The following is a 27,416-nucleotide window of genomic DNA, read 5'->3' as shown; positions in this document are numbered from 1 at the left end:
TTACTTGTAAAACACTTGTCAGTCAAGTATAAGTAGCTCGGTTATCTTAACCAATGTGTTGTTTGGTTCCTTCCACGGTAACACAAGAATTAGTTTAAATCTGTTTCCATTTGCGTTTGCATTACCACAGATACAACTAAACAGGTTACAAGATCAATTAAACAGCATTGCTTATGGGATAAGCACGTGTCCAGGCCCCGCTCCACTTTTTATTTGGATGCATAATAATGTTAAGATCCTCGATGCATAGAGTGGGTATTTCCTAATTTTGCATAATCAAAAAAAGTAGCCTGCCACATATAAATGAAAGTCATTGGTGATGGGGACCTCCGTATAGGCAAATTAAATTAAAATTAACAGCATCACACTTTATATGCGAACACATATAGTAGTGGGTAGACGAAACTATTAATATTAACATAGGAGTAGTATATAACATCAGTTCACATCGCCCAAAGACTGATGATGGGGGGCCAAACTACGTCTCCTACAGGAAAATGATCATTAACTGAGTTGCAGTAATCTGAAAATGATCAATTAACTGAGCTGCAGTAATGAGTTTCTGATATGAAAATCACAGTAGTACGTGTAGATGATGATGTCAGGCGCTGCATTGTTGAACTGGGGAGGCTCCTGAGCTTAAAAGGCTCATGGCTCCGATGATGATGACCTGTAACGGACATCAAAAGACTGTTATTAGGGGAAGAACGGCAGCGAAAGCCGCTGGACCAGTCCTGCCGCCAACTCAAACCTGCAAAACCCGCAGCAGCAGCTGACCCATAGGCCATAGGAAGGAGCTTTGGCCTGGACCCTGGAGGGAGCAAGTCGGCGACGGGCAACCCGTAGCGGCGGCGGCGGTGGCGGCGCTAGGGCACGGACCCCTAGCAGGGAGCTGCCGCGGGCGACTATCTGCAGAAAGGCTGAACCAACGGGGGAGGGCAGCGGGGCCCGAGGACTCGAGGAGGCGGACCGCAGGGGCGGCGGCGAGCGACGGGAGCCCAGCTACCACTGACTGTGCTCCCACGACGGGGAAGAAAGGCGGCACCAAGGCCCAATAGCCAGTAGCCACTGTTTCTTTGGGAAACTGCAGGAGAGAAGGCCCGGGGAAGAGGGGAGGAGCCGGGAGCGCGAGAGGGGGATCTCCACTCGGCAACCTGACACACTCGCTCCAAGCGCTCGCCGCACCCGCCGCCATTTTCTCCGCCGGATCCTCCGCGCTCCCGCTCCACCCTCCCCGCCGCAGCGCTGCTCCTCCGCCCGCCCGCCCAGTGGAATGCGGAGAGATCCACCCGGGAGTCGGCGGATTAGTTTCTTCCTCTGTTGGTAAGTGATTCCTGGTCGGGCTTTGCCTGGACGGATTCCCTCCTAGTCTAGGAGTTTTCGATTCTTTCTCGCCAGGCGAACCGAATCTTACTTCTCCCGCACGCATTGTGCTGTGGATAAGCGTGCGTCTATCCGTGATTAGGTTCTTCTTCCTCTCCTCCGGCGCGCGAGACTGGAATGAGCTTCTACAATGGCACAATGGTGCCTCTTCGTCCCCAATCTGAAGTTCTTTTTCTAACAATTTTTTAGGGTTCAGTCTTTTTTTTCTACTCAATTCTCGAGGGTTTATGGTCAGAAATCTTAGGGGATGTTATTGGCGGTCGAGTTTTGCTATTGCGGTAGGTTAATAGTGGATCCTGTAACTGGGTCTCGCAAAAAAAAGAAAAAGAAAAAGATGAAGAGTGGTGTTGTTCAGTGAAGTGTGTAATTGTTAGTTCTTACGAGCACCTTTCTTGATTACTAGGTGCTGCTTGAGCAACTAAGTGAATATCAGACGTTTCATGCTTCTTTCTTTTCCCTTTTTTCTAAGGGTTTCTTTAATTGCGAGGTTAGTATATCATTTGGATCATCTCCCTGTTGACGCACCAGATGTGGCTAGCAGTGTTTGTAGATTGTGAGATGGTGTCGGCTTGAATGTGAGCTTTTCCAGTGGTGTGGTGTTTGTCTGGTTTGTTTTGGGTTGGCTGTTTTCTCTGGATTGGGTGGAACTTTTCGTCCAGAATGTGATGGATTGGGCAGATTGGGCTGTGGAGTGCAACAATTATGATACACTTCAAGTTTTGAGGGTCCTCTTGGGGGCCTTTTTGTTAGGTTCATCCTGTCAGTTTGCTTTCTAGAAAGGTAGTACTACCTATGTTAGCATGAGGTATTGGGTAGATAATTTCGTGCGGTGGTGAGTTCGCTTGGCTACTTTGGGCAATGCATCGTTCACAAGTGAAGGGTTCTTTCATTACTTTCCATTTCTTGCCTTCCGTTTGCAGTGTCAGCAACGCTCTTTGTATATTTCACAAAGATACATGTCAAATCCCTTTTGAATTTTGGAGCATTTTCTGTTTGTGTTCTTTACTAACAAAAGTCTATTTGCAGATACTTCAAATGGACTATTATGGACTCAGTTTGATATCTGAAAAAGAAAGATCATAGCTACACTCCCTTTGCGAGACTAATAGACTATAAAGATGCCCCCCTCACCATCACCTAGGAGATCTCTGAAAGAAATCTCCCACACAAGAGGGCATAGTTTTGTGAGTATTCTACCTGCTAAATCGAAGGATGATGAACTCACGTTGTTCAAGGATATGCAGAAACATGAGAGGGATAACTTCTTACTGGAACCAGCAGAGGATTTTGATGAATCCATCTGTAAGTCTCATAAATATCATTGCTGTAATCTGCCCCCAGTTTTTGTAACACTACCTAGTGTGAACTTTGTGATTTAACTGATTTTTTTTCACTAACACTTTACTGATATGTACTGTCTGTTCTTTATTTCTGGTCCTGTTTATCAGCAAAACTGAGCTATTTTCGGGATTTAAAGCTTGGTGTCAACATCGCTGCACGGGGAGAAAACCGTGATTTGCTTAATGCTGATGGTGAAAGAAATGATTATGATTGGTATGCACACTTAATAGCACATGTTTCTTTGTTTTGCTCCATGCTTAATGCACATGTTACTTTGTTTAGTTTCAACAAATATAGTATCTTTTGGAAGTTTAAGATTTCAATGATTACTATAGTTTGTGGAGCAATGTGAGGGATGCCATATCTATTGCTTATGTTTAGTACAAATTGACTCCCATATGATTTTCAGTAGTTAAGCCGAGAGTTACAATTTGCTTAGTCGTCTGGTTCATTATGTGGTGTGGCTTACTGTCATAGGTAGTGGATCAGATGTGATAGATCCTCATCATCAGATTCCTGACATCGGATGCATACAGCTCTTAAAATCAAGCGTTCTGAGAGCAAAATACAAGATCTGAGAGTGGATGGGATGCGTGAGAGGTGCAAGGCTGGGGTCCTGGCCCTCGGCATGAGCCTGGAGCTGTGCCACCTAAAGTGGAGCACCCCTTACTGTAGGAGAGAGACAGGGAGTGGGGAGTGTTCCTTGACAGTTCCTTGCCCTTCATTGATGACTCCTGCCCATTGTTTAGAGTCAGTTGCCTAACAATGCTGTATGAATGCATAGAAAGTAATAAAATCATATAGTAACCTCAGGCTCTCCTTATTTCATGTGCAAGAATGTCATGTGGGGACGCGTCTATACGCGCCGGTCTCGGGCGCGAGACGTTCGTCGCGCGCGTGAGCGCGCGGAGCGCGAGCCTGGGCGTGAGCCGCGCAAGCCTGGGCGTGATGCCCTGGGTGAATAAGATTAGGAAAGATATTTCTAGTTTCTATTTGCTATTATCTATTCCTGGTTTTAAGGGGATTTGTTACCCCTATTAGTTTGGGCTAAGGCCTTATATTCTGTAACCGTGAACATTGGAGGCAAGCAAAGATTATTATCCTATCTCTTCTCTAAACCCTAAGCCTGCGGTAGAGGGGTATAACCTCACCGGAGAAGACGGCCGACGGCTACGAGCTTCGTAGCCGAGGCCCTGCACGTCGGGGGCTTGACGCCCTTGACAACCTGGTATCAGCAGTCAGCCGCTCCTCTCGCGCTCGTTCTGAGCCATCTACCGCTGCCACACCCGCCCACCACTAGCCGCCGCCATCTACCTCTGCCACGCACACCTCGCAGTCCTCCATGGCTGAACCAACCCTCGCCGATCTCCTCAAGGAGATCAAGACCATGTCGGCCGAGATCTCAGCGCTGAAGACCGACGTCGCCTCCATCAAAGAGAAGGCCTCGACGGATGAAAGCAGCGAGAACCGCCGCCCTGAAGGACACCGCGAGCAAGCAGGATTTCCACCCGAAGCATAAGAAGTGGGACTTTCCCCACTTCGACGGCTCGACCGACCCGATGCTATTCCTCAACAAATGCGAGGCCTACTTCCGCCAACATCGCACCATGGCGGAAGAGCGCGTGCGCATGGCGTCCTACCATCTGGACGATGCTGCGCAGCTGTGGTTCATCCAACTACAAGACGATGAGGGCACGCCAACGTGGGTTAACTTCAAGGATCTCCTCAATTTGCGGTTCGGCCCTCCTCTCTGTTCCGCCCCAATGTTTGAGCTCGCGGAGTGCCGCCGCACAGGAACCGTGGAGGAGTATGCTAACCGGTTCCAGGCCCTCCTACCTCGCGCCGGCAGACTCGACGAAGCGCAGCGGGTGCAGCTCTTTACTGGCGGGCTCCGACCACCGCTAAGCAGCACCGTCCGCCTCCACAACCCGGACTCCCTCGCCGCCGCCATCAGCTTGGCTCGCCAGGTTGAGTTGATGGAGCTGGAGCGTCCGGCGCCTGTTCCATCAAGGGCGCCCCCGCGCGGCCTGTCGGCGCCTGCGGCCAGGGCCGCCCTGCCACTGTCACCGCCGCTCTTGGCCCTACCAGCACCGCCCGCGGCTGCACAACAGGGCCACGCCGAGGGCAACCAGCGCCGTCTGACTCCCGAGGAGATGGCCGAGCGCCGACGCCAAGGGCTGTGCTTCAACTGCAATGAGAAGTTCTCCCGTGGCCACAACCGATTCTGTAAGCGTCTGTTCTTCCTCGAAGGCGTGGAGATTGACGACGCCCAGGCGGAAGAGACCGATGCAGCCGCAGACGCAGTGGCGCAGGAGGCGCCGATATTTTCCCTGCACGCCGTTGCTGGCGTGTCTGTGGGCAGGACCATGCAGGTCCGTGTCCGGGTGGGCTCAACTCCACTCATTGCCCTGCTCGACACAGGCAGCACCCACAACTTCATTGCCGAGACAGCAGCAGCGCGGTCTGGCCTTCCCATCCAGTCCCAACCGCGCCTCACTGCCATGGTGGCCAATGGCGAGAAGGTGCCGTGCCCAGGCGTCATCAAGCATGCCCCGATTGCGATCCACGACTCCGTTTTCGCCGTCGACCTCTTTGTTATGCCCCTTGCAGGCCACGACTTGGTGCTGGGGACGCAGTGGATGGCCACGCTGGGCCGCCTGGTGTGGGACTTCATCGATGGCTCCGTCTCCTTCCAGCATCAGGGCAGCACCGTCCGTTGGCCAGGGGTGGCGCCCACGAGTACACTGGAGACCTGCGCCACGACGTCCAGCGCGCCCCTCCTCGATGCACTACTGGCGGAGTTCGTCGACATCTTCGCCGAGCCCCACGGCATGCCTCCCCAGCGCGCCCGCGATCACGCCATCAACCTCAAGGCCGGCGCACAACCAGTAGCGGTCCGGCCCTACCGGTACCCTGCTGCCCACAAGGACGAATTGGAGAAGCAATGTGCGACCATGCTGCAGCAAGGCATTATTCGGCGCAGCGACTCCGCTTTCTCGTCCCCGGTGCTTCTCGTCAAGAAGGCGGACAGCGGGTGGCGTTTCTGCATCGACTACAGGGCCTTGAACGCCCTCACCGTCAAGGACACCTTTCCGATCCCTGTGGTCGACGAGTTGCTGGACGAGCTGCATGGCGCCTGCTTCTTCACCAAGCTCGACTTGCGATCCGGATATCACCAAGTACGCATGCTGCCCGCCGACGTCCACAAGACGGCGTTCCGGACCCACGATGGACTCTATGAGTTCCTCGTCATGCCGTTCGGTCTCTGCAATGCTCCGGCCACATTCCAGGCGTTGATGAACGACGTTCTCCGGCCCTTCCTCCGACGGTTCGTGCTTGTCTTTTTTGACGACATCCTTATTTACAGTGAGACGTGGGCCGATCACCTTCGCCACCTGCGTGCTGTCTTCTCCGAGCTGCGGCGCCATCGGCTTTTCATCAAACGCAGCAAGTGTGCGTTCGGCGAGGCCACGGTAGCCTACCTGGGCCATGTGACTTCAGCGGAGGGCGTCGCGATGGACCCGACGAAGGTGCAGGCCATTCGCGACTGGCCTGTGCCTCGGTCGGTCCGCGCACTGCGCGGCTTCCTGGGCCTCGCCGGCTACTACCGCAAATTCGTCCTCAACTACGGTGCGGTCGCCGCCCCACTCACCGCCCTCCTCAAGAAGGACGGTTTCACCTAGACCGACGCCGCGGCCTCCGCCTTCGGCGCTCTCAAGGCCGCGGTCACCTCGGCCCCCGTCCTCACCATGCCGGACTTCGCCAAGCCGTTTACAGTAGAGTGCGACGCATCGACCCATGGCTTTGGAGCTGTTCTGATCCAGGAAGGGCATCCCATTGCGTTTTTCAGCAGACCGGTCGCACCGCGCCACCGCGCCCTCGCCGCCTACGAACGGGAGCTCATCGGCCTCGTCCACGCAGTACGTCACTGGCGGCCGTACCTGTGGGGGCGCCGTTTCGTTGTGAAGACCGACCACTACAACCTCAAATATCTGCTCGACCAGAGGCTCTCGACGATCCCGCAGCACCATTGGGTGGGCAAGCTCCTCGGGTTCGATTTCTCCGTCGAGTACAAACCGGGTGTGACGAACACGGTCGCCGACGCGCTGTCCCGCCGTGATACAGAAGAGGAGACAGCAGGCGCGGTGCTGGCACTCTCGGCTCCCCGTTTTGACTTCATCACACGGCTTCGCCAGGCCAATGCGGGAGACCCGGCCATGGTCGCTCTTCGGGAAGACATCAGCAGCGGCGCCCGCGGCATGCCCTGGTCCGTGGTGGACGACATGGTGCAGTACAGCGGCCGCCTGTACATTCCCCCAGGCTCGCCGTTGCTGCAGGAGCTTGTGCTGGCAGTGCACGAGGACGGACATGAGGGTGTCCAACGCACTCTACACCGCCTCCGCCGCGACTTCCATTTTCCTAACATGAAACAGGTTGTGCAGGAGCTTATTCGAGTCTGCGTTGTCTGCCAACGGTATAAATCAGAGCACCTGCAACCCACCGGGCTCCTGCTGCCCCTCTCGGTGCCGCAAGGCATTTGGACGGACATCGCCCTGGACTTCGTCGAGGCTCTACCCCGCGTCCGTGGCAAGACAGTGATCCTGACGGTGGTCGATCGTTTCAGCAAGTACTGCCACTTTGTCCCATTGGCACACCCGTACACTGCGGAGTCCGTCGCCGAAGCGTTCTTCGCCGACATTGTTCGCCTCCACGGCGTTCCCCAGTCCATGGTGTCTGACCGTGACCCGGTTTTCACCTCGGCGTTCTGGTGTGAACTCATGCGCTTGACGGGCACCAAACTGCAGATGACAACGGCCTTCCACCCTCAGTCGGACGGCCAATCTGAAGTTGCTAACCGAGTCATTATCATGTACTTGCGCTGTCTCACAGGTGATCGTCCTCGGCAATGGCTACGCTGGCTTCCGTGGGCGGAGTTTGTCTTCAATACCGCCTACCAGTCTTCGCTCCGCGACACCCCCTTTCGCGTGGTGTATGGTCGGGACCCTCCGTCGCTCCGGTCTTATGAACCTGGTGAAACCAGGGTTGCTGCTGTCGCCAAGACCCTAGAGGAACGCGAGGAGTTCCTCGCCGACATCCGCTACCGCCTTGAACAGGCCCAGGCGGTCCAGAAGCGCTTCTACGACGCTGGCCATCGTCCAGTGACCTATCAGGTGGGCGACTGGGCCCTTCTTCGCCTTCGCCAGCTTGCGGCCTCCTCCCTGCAGCAGCAGACGAAGGGCAAGCTTAAGCCGCGCTTCTACGGGCCCTACCAAGTCGTGGAGCTCATCAATGAGGTCGCTGTTCGCCTCGCCCTGCCGCCCAACGCGCGCCTTCACGACGTTTTTCATGTCGGCCTGCTCAAGAAGTTCGAAGGGCCACCTCCGACAGCACCTCCGCCTCTACCGCAGGTGCATCATGGCGCCATTGCACCTGAACCAGAGCGCGCGGTGCGCTATCGCCTGGCCAGAGGCATCCGTCAGGTGCTGATCAAGTGGAAAGGCGAGTCCACAGCCTCGTCCACGTGGGAAGACGTCGACACATTCCTCGCCAAGCACCCTACCTTCCAGCTTGAGGACGAGCTGAACCTCGACGGGGGGGGGGGGGGAGATGTCATGTGGGGACGCGTCTATACGCGCCGGTCTCGGGCGCGAGACGTTCGTCGCGCGCGTGAGCGCGCGGAGCGCGAGCTTGGGCGTGAGCCGCGCAAGCCTGGGCGTGATGCCCTAGGTGAATAAGATTAGGAAAGATATTTCTAGTTTCTATTTGCTATTATCTATTCCTGGTTTTAAGGGGATTTGTTACCCCTATTAGTTTGGGCTAAGGCCTTATATTCTGTAACCGTGAACATTGGAGGCAAGCAAAGATTATTATCCTATCTCTTCTCTAAACCCTAAGCCTGCGGTAGAGGGGTATAACCTCACCGGAGAAGACGGCCGACGGCTACGAGCTCCGTAGCCGAGGCCCTGCACGTCGGGGGCTTGACGCCCTTGACAAAGAAACTAGCCATGGAGCAGCTTAGCCCGTGCCACCCCGATGTTCAGAGAGGGAGAGGGAGGGAAGGTTTTGATCTCTGCAGAATCTGCTAGCAATTTCAGGGAGGTGAAACTGCAAATTAATAGTCGAGGGACCTAGGGTGTGTTCGGTCCCCAGGCTAGTATTGCCTAGCCTTGCCTGCGCGAGCGAACTCACCTTGCTAGCTCAGGTGAGAACTCCCACCATAGCAAGCAAAAAGCTTCCCAACATATGTTGGAAACCGAACGGCGGTGAACGCCGCGGTGAGCGCACGAGCGGCGGCGAGAGAAACACACGCGAACACTTGGACACGATCGAGTTTTGGTGCTGCGAACAACAAGCAGCGTTTTCTGTTTTTGATTGCGGTAAATATAGAAACAAACACACCCAGCCACGGCGCCCACGCAGCGCATTGCGCGCGTCCATCCCCACGCGCCACTTTCGTCGGAGCCGTGGCTGCATGTCGCGAGTCATGGCGAGCTAATCTCGGCCAGTTCTCCTAGGCGCACGGCAACCACAAGTCAGTGCTCGTGCGCATGCACAACTGAATGAAAAAACATGCAGCTAAGTCTAAGGCGCAAGGCTTATCTAACAAATCTCCTCCTAAGCCTTGTGCCGATTATGTACATCATGAACCCCAATGCGAGAACGCAGCTCACAGAAGCGCTCCCGTGTCAGGGCCTTTGTCTGAATGTCCGCCAGCTGCTCGTCAGTGCTGATGGAGTCGATCATCACCCTGCCATCTTCAACACACTCGCGGATGAAGTGGTACCTGACATCGATGTGCTTTGAACGATCATGGAAGACAGGGTTTCTGCTGAGAGCTATGGCAGACTGGTTGTCAACAAACAGCTTGGTGGCGCCAGCTTCTTGACCTCTGAGCTCAGCGATCAGCCGTGCCAGCCAAATGCCCTGGCAAGCAGCTGTGGTGGCGGCCATGTACTCTGCTTCGCAGGACGATAACGCCACAACCTTCTGCTTTTGTGACTGCCAAGTAATCAGATTGTTACCGAGGAAGAAGAGGACGCCTGTGGTGCTCCTTCGAGTGTCAATGTCCCCTGCCAAGTCGCTATCACTGTAGCCGATCAGCAGAGGCAGCTCCTTCTTCCTCCTCTGGTAGCTGCAGCCATACCCGAGAGTCCCGGCTATGTACCTGAGGATCCTCTTGACTGCAGCCAGGTGCTCGGTGGTTGGATTTTCCATGAAGCGACTCACGTAGCCCACCGAGTATGCCAAGTCTGGCCTTGAGTTCACCAAGTAGCGCAGCGATCCAACAATGCTCCTGTAGTGAGTGGCGTCAACAGCAGGAGAGGTGCTTTGCTTACTGAGTTTCAGACGAGGTTCCATGGGCGTGCAGCTCGACTTGCAGCCAGTCAGCCCCGCCGTCTCCAGGATCTTGGCGGCGTACGCGCTTTGACACACTGTGATGCCCTCCTCCGACTGTGTGACCTCCAGCCCGAGGTAGTAGCGCAGCAGCCCCAGGTCGCTCATCTTGAACGTGGACTGCATCTCCTTCTTGAAGGTGTCGATGTCGATCTGGTGGCCACCGGCGATGATGAGGTCATCAACGTAAACCCCCACCACCAGCCGCCGAGCACCAGAGCCCCGGAGGTAGACGGCGTGCTCGGACTCACTCATCCTGAAGCCGAGAGCGATCAAGGACTCGTCCAGCTTGGAGTACCAGGCGCGAGGAGCCTGACGCAGTCCATACAGCGCCTTGACGAGGCGCAGCAACTTGTTCTCTTGGCCGCGCAAGATGAAGCCGGGGGGTTGCGCGACGTAGACCTCCTCCTGGATCACGCCGTTGAGGAACGCGGACTTAACGTCCATGTGATGGACTGCCCATCCCTCGCAAGCAGCATGTGCCAGGAGCAGTCGCACGGACTCCAGGCGGGCGACCGGCGCGAAGACTTCGTCGAAGTCGATCCCCTGCCTCTGGACATAGCCCTTCGCCACGAGACGGGCTTTGTGCTTGGTGACGATGCCGGCCGCGTCCTTCTTCGCCTTGAAGACCCACTTGAGGCCGATAGGCTTGGCGTGCGCAGGTGGATCCACCAGCTTCCAAGTGCTGCTGGCTTCAATTGAAGTCATTTCGTCGAGCATGGCGAGGCGCCAGCACTCATGGCGTACAGCTTCTTCGAAAGAGGTTGGCTCGGCGTCACTTGCCAGCAACAGGCGCTCCTCCAGCTCCCGGTGAGCGAGCCCGGGCGTCGGGGCTCCTCCCAGAACGTTGTCGACACGACGGAACCTGAGGGGAGCGTCGTCGTCGTGATCGGCGTCGAGGTAGTCCTCCACCTCGGCCCCTGGTGGAGTTGCGAACTCCACCTGAGGGTGTGCTGTGGAGCCGAGAGATGGAGGCGTGCCAGCGAACGCCGGAGAGCCGAGCGCGGGCATGCTTGGTGCTGGGGACGTAGTCGGCGCTGATGGAGCCGGGGATGTCGAGCCTGACGATGGGTGGACCACGGTCGTCGTTCTGGTGGTGGTGATCACTGAAGACTCCGGGTCGTCTGGCTCCTCGACGGTGAAGTCATCAGGCTCGGCAGGGTTCGTTCCAGTCCACGCCCACGCAGCCGCTTCGTCGAAGACGACGTCGCGGCTGATGTGGACACGGCGGGTCGTGGGGTCGTAGACCCTGTAGGCCTTGGACCCTGGCTCATAGCCGATGAACACCGTGCGCCGGCTTCGGTCATCAAGCTTCTTCTGGTGCGGTGTGGTCACCTTCGTGTGGGCGATGCAGCCGAACGTCCTCAGGTGCTGGACGGCCGGTGTATGCCCGTTCCAGAGCTCGTAGGGGGTGCGTCCACCGATCGCCTTGCAGGAAGACCTGTTCAGCAAATACACCGCCGTCGACACTGCCTCTCCCCAGAACACACCAGGGAGAGACTTGGCCTTCATCATGCTCCTGGCTGTGCCCACCACGGTTTGATTCCGGCGCTCGACGACACCGTTTTGCTGCGGCGTGTACGGTGCCGTGAACTGCCGGCGAACACCGAGTTGGGCGCAGTAGTCGATGAAGTCAGCCGCAGCGAACTCTCCTCCACGGTCGGTGCGCAGCATCAGCAGCTTCTTGCCACTCTTGCGTTCCGCCGCGGCCTGAATGTTCCTGATAGCGGTGGCCGCGGCATCTTTGGACGGCAGCAGGGCGATCCACATGAAGCGTGAGTAGTCATCCACAAGTAGAAGGAAGTACTTATTACCGCTCGGGGTCGCCGGTGTGATAGGGCCGCAGATGTCGCCGTGGAGGAGCTGCAGCGGCTCGGTAGAGCGCCACAGCGCCTTCTGAGGGAACGGCGTCCTTCTCTGCTTGCCGGCGAGGCAGGCCTCGCAGACTTGCTGCACTTGGTCGATGACGGGCAGACCGCGCACCAGGTTCTCCCGCCCCATCTTGCGCAGGGCGGCAAAATGGATGTGGCCGAAGCGCTGGTCCCACCTCCAGGCGTCGTCGTCCGTGCGCGCCGCAAGGCACACCGGACGAGCGATGGTGACCTCAAGCGTGTAGAGGCGGCCCGGACTCCGCGGTATCTTGGCGAGAAGCCGCTGGTCTTCATCCCACACCCGCATCACACCGTGCTTCACCAGCACCTCGTACCCGCCTTCGTCAAGCTGCCCGACGGAGATTATGTTGGCGGTGAGTCGAGGCAGGAAGTAGACGTTGGCGAGCGCTCGGTGCTCCCCGTTCTTGCAGTGGAAGAGCACCGTGCCGGAGCCCTCAATCCGGGCGACAGATCCATCCCCAAAGCGGACGTTACCTGTCACCCTGGCGTCGAGATCAGCGAAGGCGGCGCGGGATCTGGACATGTGATTGGAGGCGCCGGTGTCCAGGATCCAGCGCGTCGGGTCGCGGTCGAGGGCGTCATCGAGCTTGGCGTGGACCTTCTTCTCCACGACGAAGAGCTCAGGTGTCGGCGCCGATGGCGGCAGCGCCGATTTGGTGAGGATTGGGGGTGCCGGCTCCTCCTGGGCCGAGCTGATAGCCAGCATGAGCGTGGCCTCCTCTTGCTCTTGGGCCACATGGGCCTGCTGTGCCGAGTCCTCATCCTTCTTCTTACTGCGGCAGTCACGGGCCCAGTGGCCCTTCTTGCCACAGCGCGGGCAGGGATCGTCCGGCGGCGGACGCGAGCCACGGGAGTCACCACCGGCGCCACGACCACGGCCCCGGCCGCGGCCTTTGCCACGGCCGCCAGCGCTCGAGCCACTGTGGCTCGACCCTGACGACTTCTTGTACCTTTCGACCCACTCCTCAGTGAGGAGCAGCTTGCCGTTGGCGGCGTGCTGAGCAGCTGGTTCGGCGTCGTCGGCTGCCTTGGGCCTCCCTGTAACTTCCTCGATTGACAAGGTTGAGATATCGAGCAAAGTTTCGATGGACACTACCAGTTGCTTGTAGCGGGAGCGGGCGATGCGCAGATACTTCCTCACGACCTTGGCTTCGTCCTCTGGATCACCGAGCGTGGCGAGGCGCTGGTCAGGCGCAGTGCGAACTCTTCGATCGACTCGCCGTCTCGGAGTGCAAGGCCTTCATACTCCGTGCGTAGGTTCTGCGCGGTCGCAATCCGCACGCGGTCGTCGCCGATGCGGAGAGTCTTGATGGCCTCCCAGGCGTCCTTGGCGGTTTCCTTCGTCGCGAGCACCGGCACCATGTCGCCTGGGACGGCGGAGCAGATGGCGTCGAGGGCGCCCCGGTCTTGGTCGAAGTCGGCTTCGTCGTCCTCGATGGCTTCCCAGAGGCGGCGTGCTTGCAGCTTCAGCTTCATGCGGAGGGACCATTCGTAGTAGTTGGTCCGCGTCAGCTGCGGCCAATTGCCGGAACCGCCTCCTTCGCGCACGATCCGCTCGACGACGACTTCCCGGATGCGCCGTGCGTCGCGCGTGCGTGAACGCCGCGCCGGGGACCTGCGCGGCGCGCACGGCGACTTGTCGGTAGACTTGCTACCGGACCCGTCGCCTTTCTCCTTCCCAGCCGGGGAACGGCCGCGAGTCTTCGTCGGAGACGACATGGCGAACGACGGAAGATCTCGCTCCTAGCTCTGATACCACTTGTTGGAAACCGAACGGCGGTGAACGCCGCGGTGAGCGCACGAGCGGCGGCGAGAGAAACACACGCGAACACTTGGACACGATCGAGTTTTGGTGCTGCGAACAACAAGCAGCGTTTTCTGTTTTTGATTGCGGTAAATATAGAAACAAACACACCCAGCCACGGCGCCCACGCAGCGCATTGCGCGCGTCCATCCCCACGCGCCACTTTCGTTGGAGCCGTGGCTGCATGTCGCGAGTCATGGCGAGCTAATCTCGGCCAGTTCTCCTAGGCGCACGGCAACCACAAGTCAGTGCTCGTGCGCATGCACAACTGAATGAAAAAACATGCAGCTAAGTCTAAGGCGCAAGGCTTATCTAACAGCATAGACCCCAAGGATGGCTTGCCTGGAATCCAAACATCTTCCTTTGGTCACTTAGCAAGGTAAGGTGAGGCAAGGATTCATCCAAGAACTAAACGTGCCCCTAGATGATATCCCTAAACCAGTTTAAGGACCATTAGTGTATTTCACTCTTTTTACTATTCCTCACTAAGCATTCTCTCTGTAAGATTGGTGCTTTTGTTCGGTCGACAACTATTCTATCACGCCATATAAATGAACGGATGCATTTACCTGTCACTGTACAATTGCTGGCTAGGCCACATAATTAGATCAATTAGGCCACATTGCCCTAGGTGCTTCATCAACAAAAAGCAGTTATCAATCTGAATACTATCAAACAATAACATGTTGTTAGAACCTTTCTCTTGTTATTAGTTCTGCTTATTCTTGGCATACAATAAGTTTATATGGACAATCGAGTTCTACATTTTTTGCAAACATGGCATGTGCTTGTTTTCTTGTCGAGTAGTTGCTTTTATGGCCAAACATCTCATCTCTGCTGAGTAATGGTTTCTGATTGGTGTGTGATTCCTGTACCCTTCAAGAAGCTTCATGAGCTAGTTTTCCATTTCTTTTTTCGTCTAGTTTTAGTTTTTTCTTATCTGAAGTGCACAGAAAAAATGATGCAAGGGTCCCAACCATCATTATGAACTGATGCTTGCTGACTGTACCTTTCACATGTTTGTTGGACTTATTGACTTTTTTCCTTTCTAAAATAGTAAGACTCCACTTACTTATAGTGCTTGTGTCATGTGGGGTATACGTGTGGGGGCCAGGGGCAGCTACAGCTGGCATTGAATCCAGGGCTGCGCAGCCTAGGGCCGGTGTCATGGCCTGGCTTTGCTTTGGCCATTAAGTTAGGGAGCTTGAGTTTCAACACACTATCTCCATGTCTACTGCTGTTGATGTGCAGGGCCTAAACCACTTACCATATAAGTTATCAATTGTTTTATTAGCAATTTGGCATTTTTTATGCGAATGTAAGCCATCACATGTCTACCATCTAACTTTTGGCTTAATAGGTTGTTGACTCCACCAGAGACCCCACTTTTTCGTTCATTGGATGATGAAGAAGACCAGCACATTAGTATGGCTCATAGGGTTAGGCCGCAGATTAAGCCAATATCAATTTCGAGGTCATCCACAGTGAGTGCTCACCTCATGACATTGTTCCTGCATTCATAATTTTCAGTTGACAGGACCTACCTGTTGAAGTGTGAATAATCCTTTGTGATTTTACACAGATGGAAAATACTCGAAGGTCTAACAGAAGCAGTGCAAGTCCAAGTAGGCTTAGCCCATCACCACGCTCATGTAGCAGCACTGTGTTGACAAGGACTCGATCATCAAATTCGTCTTCACGAAGCAGCCCTGCACTTCATTTGCAACCAGCAGCACCATCACGAAGGTCTTCAACTCCTCCAGCTTCTAAGACATCAACCCCTCCACGAAGGTCACCAAGTCCTGCTTCAAGGAGGTTGAGTACTGGCTCAAGTGACCCAATTTTAAACAGAAAAGGAGGAACTTCGCCTATTAAAACCAGTAACAGGTCATCTTCGCCAAAACTTCAAGGTTGGCAATCAAGTGACCCTGGTTTCTCTTTTGACGCACCTCCCAATCTACGCACATCTCTGTCAGATCGTCCAGTATCCCGTTCAAGGGGTGGATCTCCTTCATCTTTCAGTGGATTGGACATGAATTGGAGAGGTAGAAGGCAATCTATGTCTCCCACTCCATCAAGAAGAGCCAGTTCATCGCATAGCAATGATCGATTCAGCTCGTACAGCAAAGCATCTGCAACATCTTCTGCTGAAGATGATCTAGAGTCTATGCAGTCTGTGCCAATTAGTTACTCCAGTAGTCCAGCCCTAAGAAAGAACTTGTCAGTAATGAAATCCAGAACTATTGCATCACCTAAGAAGCCATCCAAGAGTTTCTCCCCTAGTTCTGCTCCAAAGAGGTCCTTCGATTCTGCAGTCTGGTTGATGGTAAGCATTATTCCATTACTTTTAGTATGATGTAATATTTGTTCTGCATTGCATGGTAAAATCCCCCTAGGAGCCAATTTGTAATTCATGTAGTAAGTTGAAAAGGTTTGCTATCCATATAATTTTGTTACACCTTTGCGTGAAAGTATGTTGTCATTGCCTTTGCTTCATATGATTGTTGAAACAAAGAGATGATTTGTACTTTTCCTGTATTTTGTGACCACCGTTGTATTTGATCAGTCGTATTGATGGCTCCTAATGATCTGGTATATGATTACATGTCATATACTGTTCTGTAGTCATTTCGTTGTCCATTGTACCTTCTCTTGTAGAACTTTTTTGCAGTTAGTTTGCTTTTAATGCAAGCAAGAGCCCTTTCTCTTGTTTTATGTTTTCAATTGTCCGCAATATAACAAAATGCTATACCCTTCTCTAGGATCGTCGCAAAGCTCCTCAAGATAAGTTCAGGCCACTTCTATCAAGTGTTCCTTGCACGACATTTGGTGTTGGCAAAGGAGATAATGTACACTCATCTATGTTGTCACATAATTCCTCACTCACAACAAGCAGTAATTTAAGCTCTGACCATGGTGTCACTTTTAGCCCTTGTATGGGTAATGAACTAGAACCGAATGATATAGTCGGTGACTGTGAAGCAACACCTAGTTCCTTGATTCATGGTGGTATATTTATGTTTGATCAATTGGATGAAGGATCCAGTGGTCAACAGCACAGTTTGTCTGCTACTCAAAGTGGCCCGAAATCTCCAAGCACAGAAAAATATGTGGAAAGTAACATAGAGGGCCTCAATACGGAAAGAAGTAGAATAGCTCAGACTTCATGTAATGTTGCAAGTGGTTCTAAGGCTGGGCAAACTAAAATGGCAACATGCACTAGGTGTGGAAAGTTATTTAATGCGATAGAAGATGATGGAGAAGTTGATTTCTGTGAAGAATGTGGTTTAGATGAGGTTCTTTTTGTGGACCCCAAGATAGAGACTTCGGAAGAAGAACATCGAAAGGATTACAGAAGTTCTAAACCTTGTGTTGCATTGGAAGCTCCTCACATTACTCCAGATCATGGTGAACATATCAAGAAGTCATCTCTTGACAGTCAGCTAGTGAATGATGAACCTCCAGCTGATTGTCTGCAAAAGTGTCCTCCATCTCAGTCAACAATGGATACAACCAACAGAATGCATGGAGAGAATGTTACTGAAAATTTATGGCCAAATGACGTTGGCAACTCTTCCCAAGGAAATAGCCTCGATATTTCATTCCATCAATGTAGCATAAATAATCATCAACAAACGGAACCAGCGTCTGTAGTTGAGTGTGATAATTTAAGAGATCAAACTGCCAACCACCACAATGAGGTGTTACAATGCCTGCCAGGGTCAGTGTATGAAAGTATTGAATTTGCCTCTGATACACTTACCATTGACAGTTCTTGTAAACAGGGATCAGCAACGCGTTCAAATCTAAAGGTTGAAAATACAGAGGGTGCTGGGATTTCGGTACTCTTGCTGCAGAAGTCAAGCAGCAACAAATGGCCTGTTATAGAAGGGAGACCCTTAGCTGGTACAAACATTATCTGTTCAGAACCCTATTATACAAGGGATGGTGTCAGTACGCTGAAGCATACGATTGGATTGGATAGCTCATCAGCTTCTTCTTCCATTGATCAAGGGTCTACAAGGCAATCTGGACATTTGGAACGCCATAAAAGTAGTAATCGTCATGACTTTGAGAAGTCTCAAATAAGTAGTACCATGAGTTGTAAAAGCATTGCATCCATGTCAGATATGTCAACTAGCACTTGTTCAGTTTCAGTTTGTCCTCGGGGTGATAGAACTGTAGATACTGGCTTCCTAACCGACAATTCAGAAAGCAGTGTTCCAAGAACCATGATTTGTACTGAAGAACTTAATGAGTCGTGTAACTACACACTCTCAAGCGCTATAGAGTGCTGGTCTGCTGCACAGGCTATTGTTAATGTTGACATTGGTTTAACTGAAGATGTAATGATTCAGAAACAATGTACAGGTAGGATGGCTCACAAAGATAACATAAGTGATAACTCATGTTCATCAGATACCGAAACGTGTAGCAATATCCCACTCTCTCTGGCTCCTGAGGAAAGTTGCGTACAGAAAATTGAAGGTACCTCAGTTGGCACTCCAGAACACCCAGATGATGATTGTGGCATCAATAGTTACCAAATGAAGCATGAAACAATTCCTGATCCTAATGAGGCAAATAGGTTGGATGATGGTTGTGTGTCTGTCATCTCTGAGGAGGATGTGTTGATTCCTGCAGCAGTGGCCAACATAATGGAGCTTCCTGGTAATGGTATGTATTCATGACTTGCTAATTTTTGTACTCACTTGTTAGCTCCAAAAGTTCTGGTTTTCTATCATATTCTTAGTATTCTTGCAAACGATGCTAAGCATTTTCAATGTGAACACCATACATCCTTATTGAAAAAACATATACATTTTATTTTGTAAATAGGCTTCTTTTGGTATTGTAGTGACTTTTCAGTAGCCCTTTTTTTTTCAATATTTGGACGTGGGAGTTAGGGAGCAGCATCTTTTCAAGTAATTTTGTTGCCAACACAAGCTGATTGCATACCTTTTTTTATGTTGTCTTAGTGTCAATGCTTGTCAAATAAAAAACAAAACAAGCACAATATTTTGAGGATGTAGGTGTAAAAAGAATGAAATACGAATTGAAATAGTACCAGCAACCAGTCAGTTGTCAATGGTTGCCAACAATGTTATTAAATCGGGTAGTCAACCCTAGTCGCCACAGTACCGACCAGGCGACTAGTTGACCCTGCTAGTATAAATCAAGCACCAAGACTAGAAGTGTGACACAGTTGCTACTTGCTATTAGAAACAGCATCCATCTTCAAGGAAAGACAAGCTGCAGCAAGGAGTGACCCAGCAATGACTAGCCTTCGGAGGAGGAGCTCATCTTCTTGCTCCCTTGGACCTTAATTGATGGAGGTGTGATCCAGTGGGAGCAGATCCTTTATCCGGCAGTGCTTGACCTGGTTGAGGCGGGAAAGAGAGCTGGTGCTTCTTTTCGTGCCCCATAAGCTTTCCCCGCACAGCTGAGGTGGGGACGAGAGGCAGCAGCTGCAGCAGGAGGTAGGAGGCACAACAGCTGGGAAGGCTAGAAGGAAGGAGGGAACGACCGGTGGCAGCAGGGATTGTTGTGCTTGTGCACTTGCGCTGGTGGCCGGCAATGGGTGCACGAGCTCCTGGCAGCTGGGGATGCGGGTGGAGTGGTATAGGAGAGAAACCCTATTGGGCTTTGGCCATCCTAGCCCAGTGATCTGATGTAGCCTAGTTCGCAACTGCCTGTCTAGTCATCCAACTAATCGGATGATTAATCATGATTAGTCAATGATTAATCGGACAACCCGGTTTCTGGTTGCTCTAATTGAGTCCAAGGGACCGACTAGGACTATTAATGGCGATTAATTGGAACCCGCCATACTGAACTGAACCAGTAAAATTGACTAATTTGGTTATTGTATCCTTGGTTGTATTACAACCAAATTCACGTACATAGTAGAGTTGAGAAAAAAGGATTCTGAGTGGTTGGTTAGTGTGAGAAGGCAGATATTATCTAAAGATAACTCATAACATGACTAGAAAAGTATGGCTGTCTAAGCTTTGTGTAAATCTAAGTCAAACCAAATACCCCCTTCATTTGCTGAAGGTCATAATACCAATAAAGTAGTTTCTTTATGTTATTAAGTGTGAAGCAGCATAATACAATCTAATATGCTCTTGAGGTTTCGTTCAAATGGGTGTATCACAAGTCACAACACAAACCTGAATCTTCAATGCATACTTAGTACTAGATTTAGGGGAGAGGAATATAATCTACAGCTGCATGTGTATCCATATTCGATTTAGATAACATACAAGGGACGAGATTGCATACACACAATACACTGCACATGTGCTTAAACTTGGTTGATCAAGGTTGCAAAGACAGTAGTAGGTGCTTGCTTGGGCACACTAAAGTGCTGAGCAGAGGAGTGCATCGCCTTGAGGTATAAACGGTAACTAGGTGTCTGTCGGTTCCCAGCGATGCACTGCCTGACCCCTACACCCCTCCTTTTGGCTGTTGGCTCCACGGTGAGAGCTCCCTTCTTGGTTCCTCCCTCCTCAGCTCCTTCCTCCCTATTCCCCCCTCTGCTGCACACAAGCTGGGATTTGGGATGCAAAATTAGTCCATGTCTGATGAAATTGAGAGCACAGTAGAGGACTACACATGCAATAGGCAATCTATTTTTGCACTGTATTTGAGCTGTGGGCCCTGGGGGATGGGGCAGAAGATATTTTCTCATAGAGCCATTTGGGCTTTCATATTTTGGTTTCTTTAAATCTAAAAGTTACAAATTTGATTTTTTTTGACTTTTTCGAAACCTCTTTTCCATACTTTTAATCAAACCCCTGAATGGGCCCTTTATTTGGCTGAAAGGTCCATGGGCGCACTGGGCAGCCTAGATTGCTTCTGTACGTGCTGGGCTGCCTACGTTGATTGCTTTTCTTTGCTTCTTCGCATGCTAGCCTGCCCACATAGATTGCTTTGTGTCATGGCGATTTCCAAAATTGTACAGTTCAGCTTGCTATAGTAGAAAGCGCTTAGAATGCCTAAACATGCCTAAGCTCTAGGCAGAGGGTCATCACTGATCACTCACTTAGCGACTAGCACTTTTGTAACCTTGGTATTGATTGTAATGCATTTTTGTTCTGCTTAAAGTACCAAGTCAATTACGCATTTCTGTCTACATCACTGTTGTTTTGCTGCCGTTTCCATTTCAATTTGATTACCATATTTGGTGCTGTCAATTGATATAACAATAACACTGATTTATGTCTGACCTTAGAAGAATCACTGGCTACAGTTGAGGTATCAAGAGAACAAACTCAGAGATGCTTCACACTAGAAGAGGCTACCGATACAATTCTCTTCTGCAGTTCCATTGCCCATGACATTGCATACAGGGCTGCAACAATTGGACTGGAGCATGAGCAGCAATCAGAACTTGCTTCTGCTCTCCACCCAACAGTTACCATGGTAGGACAATCCATTCCAAGGAGTGATGGTTCACTGAAACCACCCCACAGACGAATGCCAAGACATAGGAAAAGATCAGAAGGTGAAACAGTCAAAGAAACTGACAAGATGGAAGTGGTTGCTAAAGATCCTGTACTTGTTCGGCCAGTTCCTGAATTTTCAAGGACATCAGGCAGCATGAAGCCTGCAAAGGTCGAATCAAAGTGCAACTGTGCAATTATGTAGAGTTATCCATGAACTCAAGTTGGCAAGGATACTTGTTATGATTACTGAAAGCCATGGTTGCCTGTTATTATTTGCACGCAAGTGAGCTAACATAAATGAACCTGCACCCACCTGCTTCTGTCAGCAACAGCGACCTACAATTTTTCTGGTTGTGGTGCATTTGCTCTTTATTTTTGAGGTAATAGAGTGCTCAACGAGCCATTCTTTTGTAAATTCTTGCTTCTCCCTTTTAGCTTTGTGTTTTCTCCAATTTTACTTGTCATCTGGTTTTAGCTTGTGCCGAGTGTGCAATTTCAGTTCCTTGCAGAGGGAGTGAAATTTCTAGTTCAGTTGTGTGTTCTTTTGTGTATTCTTTTGCGACGGATGCAAACTGCCATGTTAAGCCGTTCGCGTTTGTGGAGTGCACCCGGTATCTCTGAATACCTGATAGAGAGTGCAGTGCTAGTGTAGGTTTTGACTCAAATGTAAGACAGTGTATCTATATACTGACATAGGAAGATGCAAATGTATATTGGCTTGTGCAAATGGTCTTGGCAAAAATAAAGTCAAATGGAACTGCTCTGCTAAACAGGTGCCATTTGAATTCGTAAATGAGCATTATGGTGGCTCTAGAGTGCAACTTCAGGACCAATGTACGGTGGTCTTGTTCCGTGACAGCCTCAACCATGTTTTGTAATGGGCAGTCTTGTATTACGTAAATTCTTACATGCTCACATCAAAAGGCATCAATCTTTTTTCTCAAATATGCCGGAAAGCTGCATATCATTGTATTATAGATAAGAAAAGGCACGAGTATATTACCAACTTATGCTGGTGCCATACATGAGAAGGTTGGGATACTTACAACATTATCACCCATGAGGCATACAATACCATGTGGGAGGATAAAAAACCACATATAGCAAACTTTTTCTTACAAATTTATGTGACCCGTACTTGAATTGAAATCATGCTAAAATATCTCTTCGAGCTACCAATCGAAAATGGTGTATCAATTATCAAACATCAGCTAGACCAATTAAAATCACGTATAGCAAACTTTCTACTACTAATTTATGTGACCGGTACTTGATCTAAAATCGTGCCAATATCTCTAAAAGCCCACATCTACCTGAACCATTGTTCTGGCATTGATATTTTTCAGGAACAAACGAACATTGTTTCAAGTCCAATCTGTTGGTAGCCTTCGAACCTAGTTGTTCATATCAATTAGCCTTCCAACTTGATGATGGCTGGTATGTATCTCGATTTCCCCTTTAAGGATCATTGTTATTGTTAGAAATTTTCATCTATGACCATTTCAAGTACTTGACGTTTTTAATACATAGATTTGCTATGTATCTAGAGATACGTTATATTTAGATGCATAGTAAAATTGATATGCCAAAAAATCAAAGCGATTTAATTTCTTCTATGCACATCTCATCAGTGGCGGAGCTTGTCGATTTTGACGCCTAGGGCCACTGTCTAAGTGCCTTATGTCCCGCACTGGGTTAAAATACTAACCATACTGGTCCTAAAAAGACGGATAACAAACTAGCTTGTAAATGCAAATATTTAGATGGTATAGATGGTACGTATATCTTAATTCCATGCTTGAATACACAAGAAATTTTTTTAGATTTGAGAACTTAGATTAAAAAATTAGAATAGAACTTAGATTCCAGAACGGGGAAGAATTACCAAGGGTTATTCAACTGATCCTCTTGCAATCGGTGAGTCATAGTCCAACAGAACACAGAGACAGGCACATAGCAGTACTCTGTGCTCTAGCAGACATGTAGGCTGTGGCCTGTGCCTGCCTGTTGGGTGTTGCTGGTGCTAACTGCTGGCCGCGCCCAGGGGGACACCGCCGTGCCGGGCTACACGAGTAGTGACGCCGAGGCTGAGAGGATTGGCACGTGGAGGACCTGTGCCCGACGGGACTCTGGGAGGACGACAGACAACAGGCGAGGGACAAGGGAGAACCGGCCCTTGGCCCTCGGCGAAGGACGACCGTTGGCGCTTCGGTTAGCAGCGACCTCAGAACGCGGAGTTGGAGAGGAAGCGAGGGAGAGGAACACAAGATCAAAAAAACAGTGGAGACATAAGATTTAACATGAAAAACCCCTCCAATGCGAAGGGAAAAAACATAGGCGCCAGCCAACAAACACTCCTCGCTATTATCAAGAGTTGGGTTACAATGTCGTGCGACGGCTTACAAGATCGGAACCCTAATTTGGGTATATGTACTGTACCGCGGGGGCCAGCCTCCCGCACCCCTCGAGTGACAACGAGGGCCGATGATGGACCTCCGCTTCGCTCCGTCAGAAGTCAGCCTTTATAATGTGCAACTGAATTTGGAACATATTCAACAAACTCCACCTTGAGATAAATTCATCTTGTAGCATAAATCAACACCTTCATCCTAAACATAACAAAGAAAAATACCATTGGCGCCAAAATAGCCTCTTGGACTAATTCACTAAACCAATTAAGCTTGGGCACAGCTCAAACTTAGCAACATAAACAGGTTTAGTCATCACATCAGCAGAATTATCATGAGTATTGATCTTGCATACCTTTAACTTACCATCATCGATCACATCACGAACAAAATGGTACTTGATGTCAATATGTTTAGTTCTCTCATGAAACATCTTATCTTTGGTAAGGTAAATGGCACTTTGACTATCACATAATAAATTAATGCAAGAATCAACTCCACATAGCTCAGCATACAGACCTTTCAGCCAAATTAATTCCTTGCACGCCTCAGAAACAGCCATGTACTCTGCTTCAGTAGTTGACAAAGCAACAACAGACTGCAGTATAGCCCTCCAACTTACAGCACAACTGCTGGTTGTGAACACATAGCCAGTGAGTGATCTGCACCTGTCCAGATTAGCAGCATAATCTGAATCCACATAACCAATAAGTCTCTTCTTGGTTCTACCAAATTTCAAACCAGAATCTGCTGTGCCTCTGAGATACCTAAAAATCCACTGAACTGCCCTCCATTATTCTTTACCAGAATTAGACATATATCTACTAACCAAACTCATAGTATATGATAAATCTGGACGAGAGCAAACCATGGCATACATCAAAGACCCAACAACACTAGAATAAGGAACTCTTGACATGTACTCAATATCTTGATTTGTACTAGGACATTGTGTAGCTGATAATTTAAAATAAGGTGCAATAGGAGTACTAACAACCTTAGCATTATGCATGTTGAAATGTTGAAGAACTTTCTTAATATAATTTTGCTGACTATGAAATAGCAAACCAGATTTTCTGTCTCTAGTAATTTCTGTACCGAGAATTTTCTTAGCAGCACCAAGATCTTTCATGTCAAACTCACTACTCAACAATTTCTTCAATTTAGTGATTTCAACCTTACTCTTGGCAGCAATCAACATATCATCAACATACAACAACAAGTATATAGGTGATCCATTAATATGCTTGATGTAAACACAACTATCATATCTAGACCTCTTAAAACCATGCAACAACATAAATAAATCAAACCTCTTATTCCACTGATGAGGGAACTACTTCAAACAATTCAAGGATCTCTTTAACTTGCAAACAAATTTCTCCTTGCAGGCAGTATGAACCCTTCCGGATGGTCCATGTATATATCCCCCAATTTTTTACAATTTGGCCCTTTTTTGAAGAAAATTCTCTTTTGGACCCCTGAAAAACTTAAACTCAATTTTGGACCCAGGGGGTCGACGCCATGCTTCATGGCGTCGAGGTTACACGTCTCGACGCCATGGATCACGGCGTCGAGCTCCCTGGCCGAGCCCAGCGTGGCATCCGACGTGGCAGAGAGGTCGACGCCGTAGATCACGGCGTCGAGCCTTCAATTACAAATCAGCAGGCTCCCCGGGGCGTAGTCGTAGACGACGAGCATCTCGCCGTGGTCCGTGCACCACCCGCGCAGCTGCACGAGGTTCCTGTGCCGGAGCTTGGCTAGGTTGCAGAGCTCCCTGGCGAAGCAGACGCGCAGCGCCGGGCACGTCTTCATGCCCAGGCGCTTCACGAGGACGTGGACGCGGCCGTGGCCGGTGTCCAGGAAGCCCTCGTACCCTGTCCCGAAGTCCAGCTCCGCGACCACCTACGACTCGGAGAAGTCGTTGGTGATGGCGACGATCTCCTTGTAGGGTATCTCACGTGGCATGTCCACGTGCGGGATCGCCGCCACGAGAGATTGCCGCGACGACGACCGCCGGCCGGAGCCGGAGTCAGCGGACGCGGACCTGGAGCCGGCCCTACTCTCGTCTTCCGCGGTGTGGTAGATGGTGTCCGCGGCCGCGGTGGTGTAGATGGGATTGGACAGAGACGTCGTCGCTGTGCTCCTGTCGGTGGTGACGGTCGTGGCACCGGAGTCGGAGGCCGACGAAGTGGTGAGGGAGATGTACTTCGGGAGTGCCACGAACGACGGCAGACGCAGGAGTTCGCCGCCGGAGTAGCCGTCGGAGAGGTTCTCCACCACCCACCTCATGGTCGGACGCGTCCTGGGGTCGTGCAGCGAGCAGAGGAGGCCGAGGTGCATGACCCTTCCGACGTCGAACAACGCGGAGGCGCCACCGTCCGGCAGCTTTGCGTCCGCGGCGTCGAGCAGCTTCCCCTCGTCGGACAGCCGGCGACCCAGTCGAGCATGAAGATCTGGTCGGTGGGGTACGCCATGTCGACGGCGTCTGCTGGTTTGTAGTTGAAGGCTCGACGCCGTGATCTACGGCGTCGATGTCTCTGCCACGTCGGACGCCACGCTGGGCTCGGCCAGGGAGCTCAACGCCGTGATCCATGGCGTCGAGACGTGTAACCTCGACGCCATGAAGCATGGCGTCAACCCCATGGGTCCAAAACTGAGTTTAAGTTTTACATGGGTCCAAAAGAGAAATTTCTTCAAAAAAGGGTCAAATTGTAAAAAATTGGGTATATATCCTCCCCAAGCTCTCCATGCAAAAACGCAGTCTTCACATCTAACCACTCAAGCTCAAGATCATGTGAAGCAACAATACTAAAAAATGTACGAATAGAACTGTGCTTTACAACTAGAGAGAACACATCGTTATAGTCAATACCAGGAATCTGACCGTAGCCTTTTGCTACTAACCTTGCCTTAAACTTTGGAGGCTCACTTGGAGTTAAACCCTCCTTTCTCTTGAAGATCTATTTGCATCGGATGGTCGTCTTCTTCTTAGGCAAAGGGACAACCTTCCATGTGTTATTCTTCTCAAGAGACTGCATCTCCTCATGCATAGCTGAAATGCACTTCTCACGATCACCACAACCAATGACTTCACGATAAGTTGCTGGCTCATGAGTATTCTCCACCTGTTCAGCACAACTCAAAGCATAATAAGTCAAACTACATTCTTCATTAAGACGAGCTGGAGGTCCACAACCCCTCTTTGACCTACAATGAGCAATAGGCAAATCCTCCTCTAACTGTAAAATAGGAGGTGAGTGCTGTCGAACATCATCATGAGTATTATCATCAACAACTTCATCATCATGAGTATCAACTGGCTCCACCTGCACACCTGCCTCATCATCCACTTCGCTCTGGCCCAAGCCTCTGGCGACGGGCCTTCGCTTCGCTCTGTCAGAAGTCGGCCTTTATAATGTGCAACTAAATTTAGAACATATTCAACAAACTCCACCTTGAGACAAATTCATCTTGTAGCATAAATCAACACCTTCATCCTGAACATAACAAAGAAAAATACCACTGGCGCCAAAATAGCCTCTTGGACTAATCCACTAAACCAACTAAGCTTGAGCACAGCTCAAACTTAGCAATAGGAACATGTTTAGTCATCATATCAGCAGGATTATCATGAGTATTGATCTTGCATACCTTTAACTTACCATCATCGATCACATCATGAACAGGTATTTGATGTCAATATATTTAGTTCTCTCATGAAATATCTGATCTTTAGTAA

At 50.6% G+C, this 27,416-nt stretch overlaps 1 protein-coding gene and 1 long non-coding RNA gene across 2 annotated transcripts; one reads left to right on the top strand and one right to left on the bottom strand.

Annotated features, from left to right (window-relative positions):
- Positions 335–843, bottom strand: LOC110429716. The gene is made up of 3 exons (XR_002446821.1): positions 752–843; positions 587–670; positions 335–487 (listed from the first exon to the last, which is right to left on the bottom strand). It is a non-coding gene; the product is annotated as an uncharacterized LOC110429716 (long non-coding RNA).
- On the top strand, positions 699–21,681 carry LOC8086141. The gene is made up of 6 exons (XM_021446118.1): positions 699–1,323; positions 2,410–2,685; positions 2,832–2,937; positions 15,398–16,141; positions 16,578–18,492; positions 21,053–21,681. Exons 4-6 carry the CDS (start codon positions 15,398–15,400, stop codon positions 21,466–21,468), a joined length of 3,075 nt encoding a protein of 1,024 aa, XP_021301793.1. The 5' UTR covers positions 699–1,323; positions 2,410–2,685; positions 2,832–2,937; the 3' UTR covers positions 21,469–21,681.

This window comes from Sorghum bicolor, chromosome 8 (genome assembly GCF_000003195.3).
Source record: "Sorghum bicolor cultivar BTx623 chromosome 8, Sorghum_bicolor_NCBIv3, whole genome shotgun sequence".
Taxonomy (NCBI): Eukaryota; Viridiplantae; Streptophyta; class Magnoliopsida; order Poales; family Poaceae; genus Sorghum; species Sorghum bicolor.
This window is presented reverse-complemented; position numbering and strand designations above follow the sequence as displayed.

Bases quoted from the DNA above. Each gene is read 5' to 3' on its own strand.
- LOC8086141 (XM_021446118.1), top strand. From the start codon at position 15,398: ATGGAAAATACTCGAAGGTCTAACAGAAGCAGTGCAAGTCCAAGTAGG. The intron at 16,142-16,577 runs GTAAGCATTATT...ACCCTTCTCTAG, and splicing joins ATTCTGCAGTCTGGTTGATG to GATCGTCGCAAAGCTCCTCA. The intron at 18,493-21,052 runs GTATGTATTCAT...GTCTGACCTTAG, and splicing joins AATGGAGCTTCCTGGTAATG to AAGAATCACTGGCTACAGTT.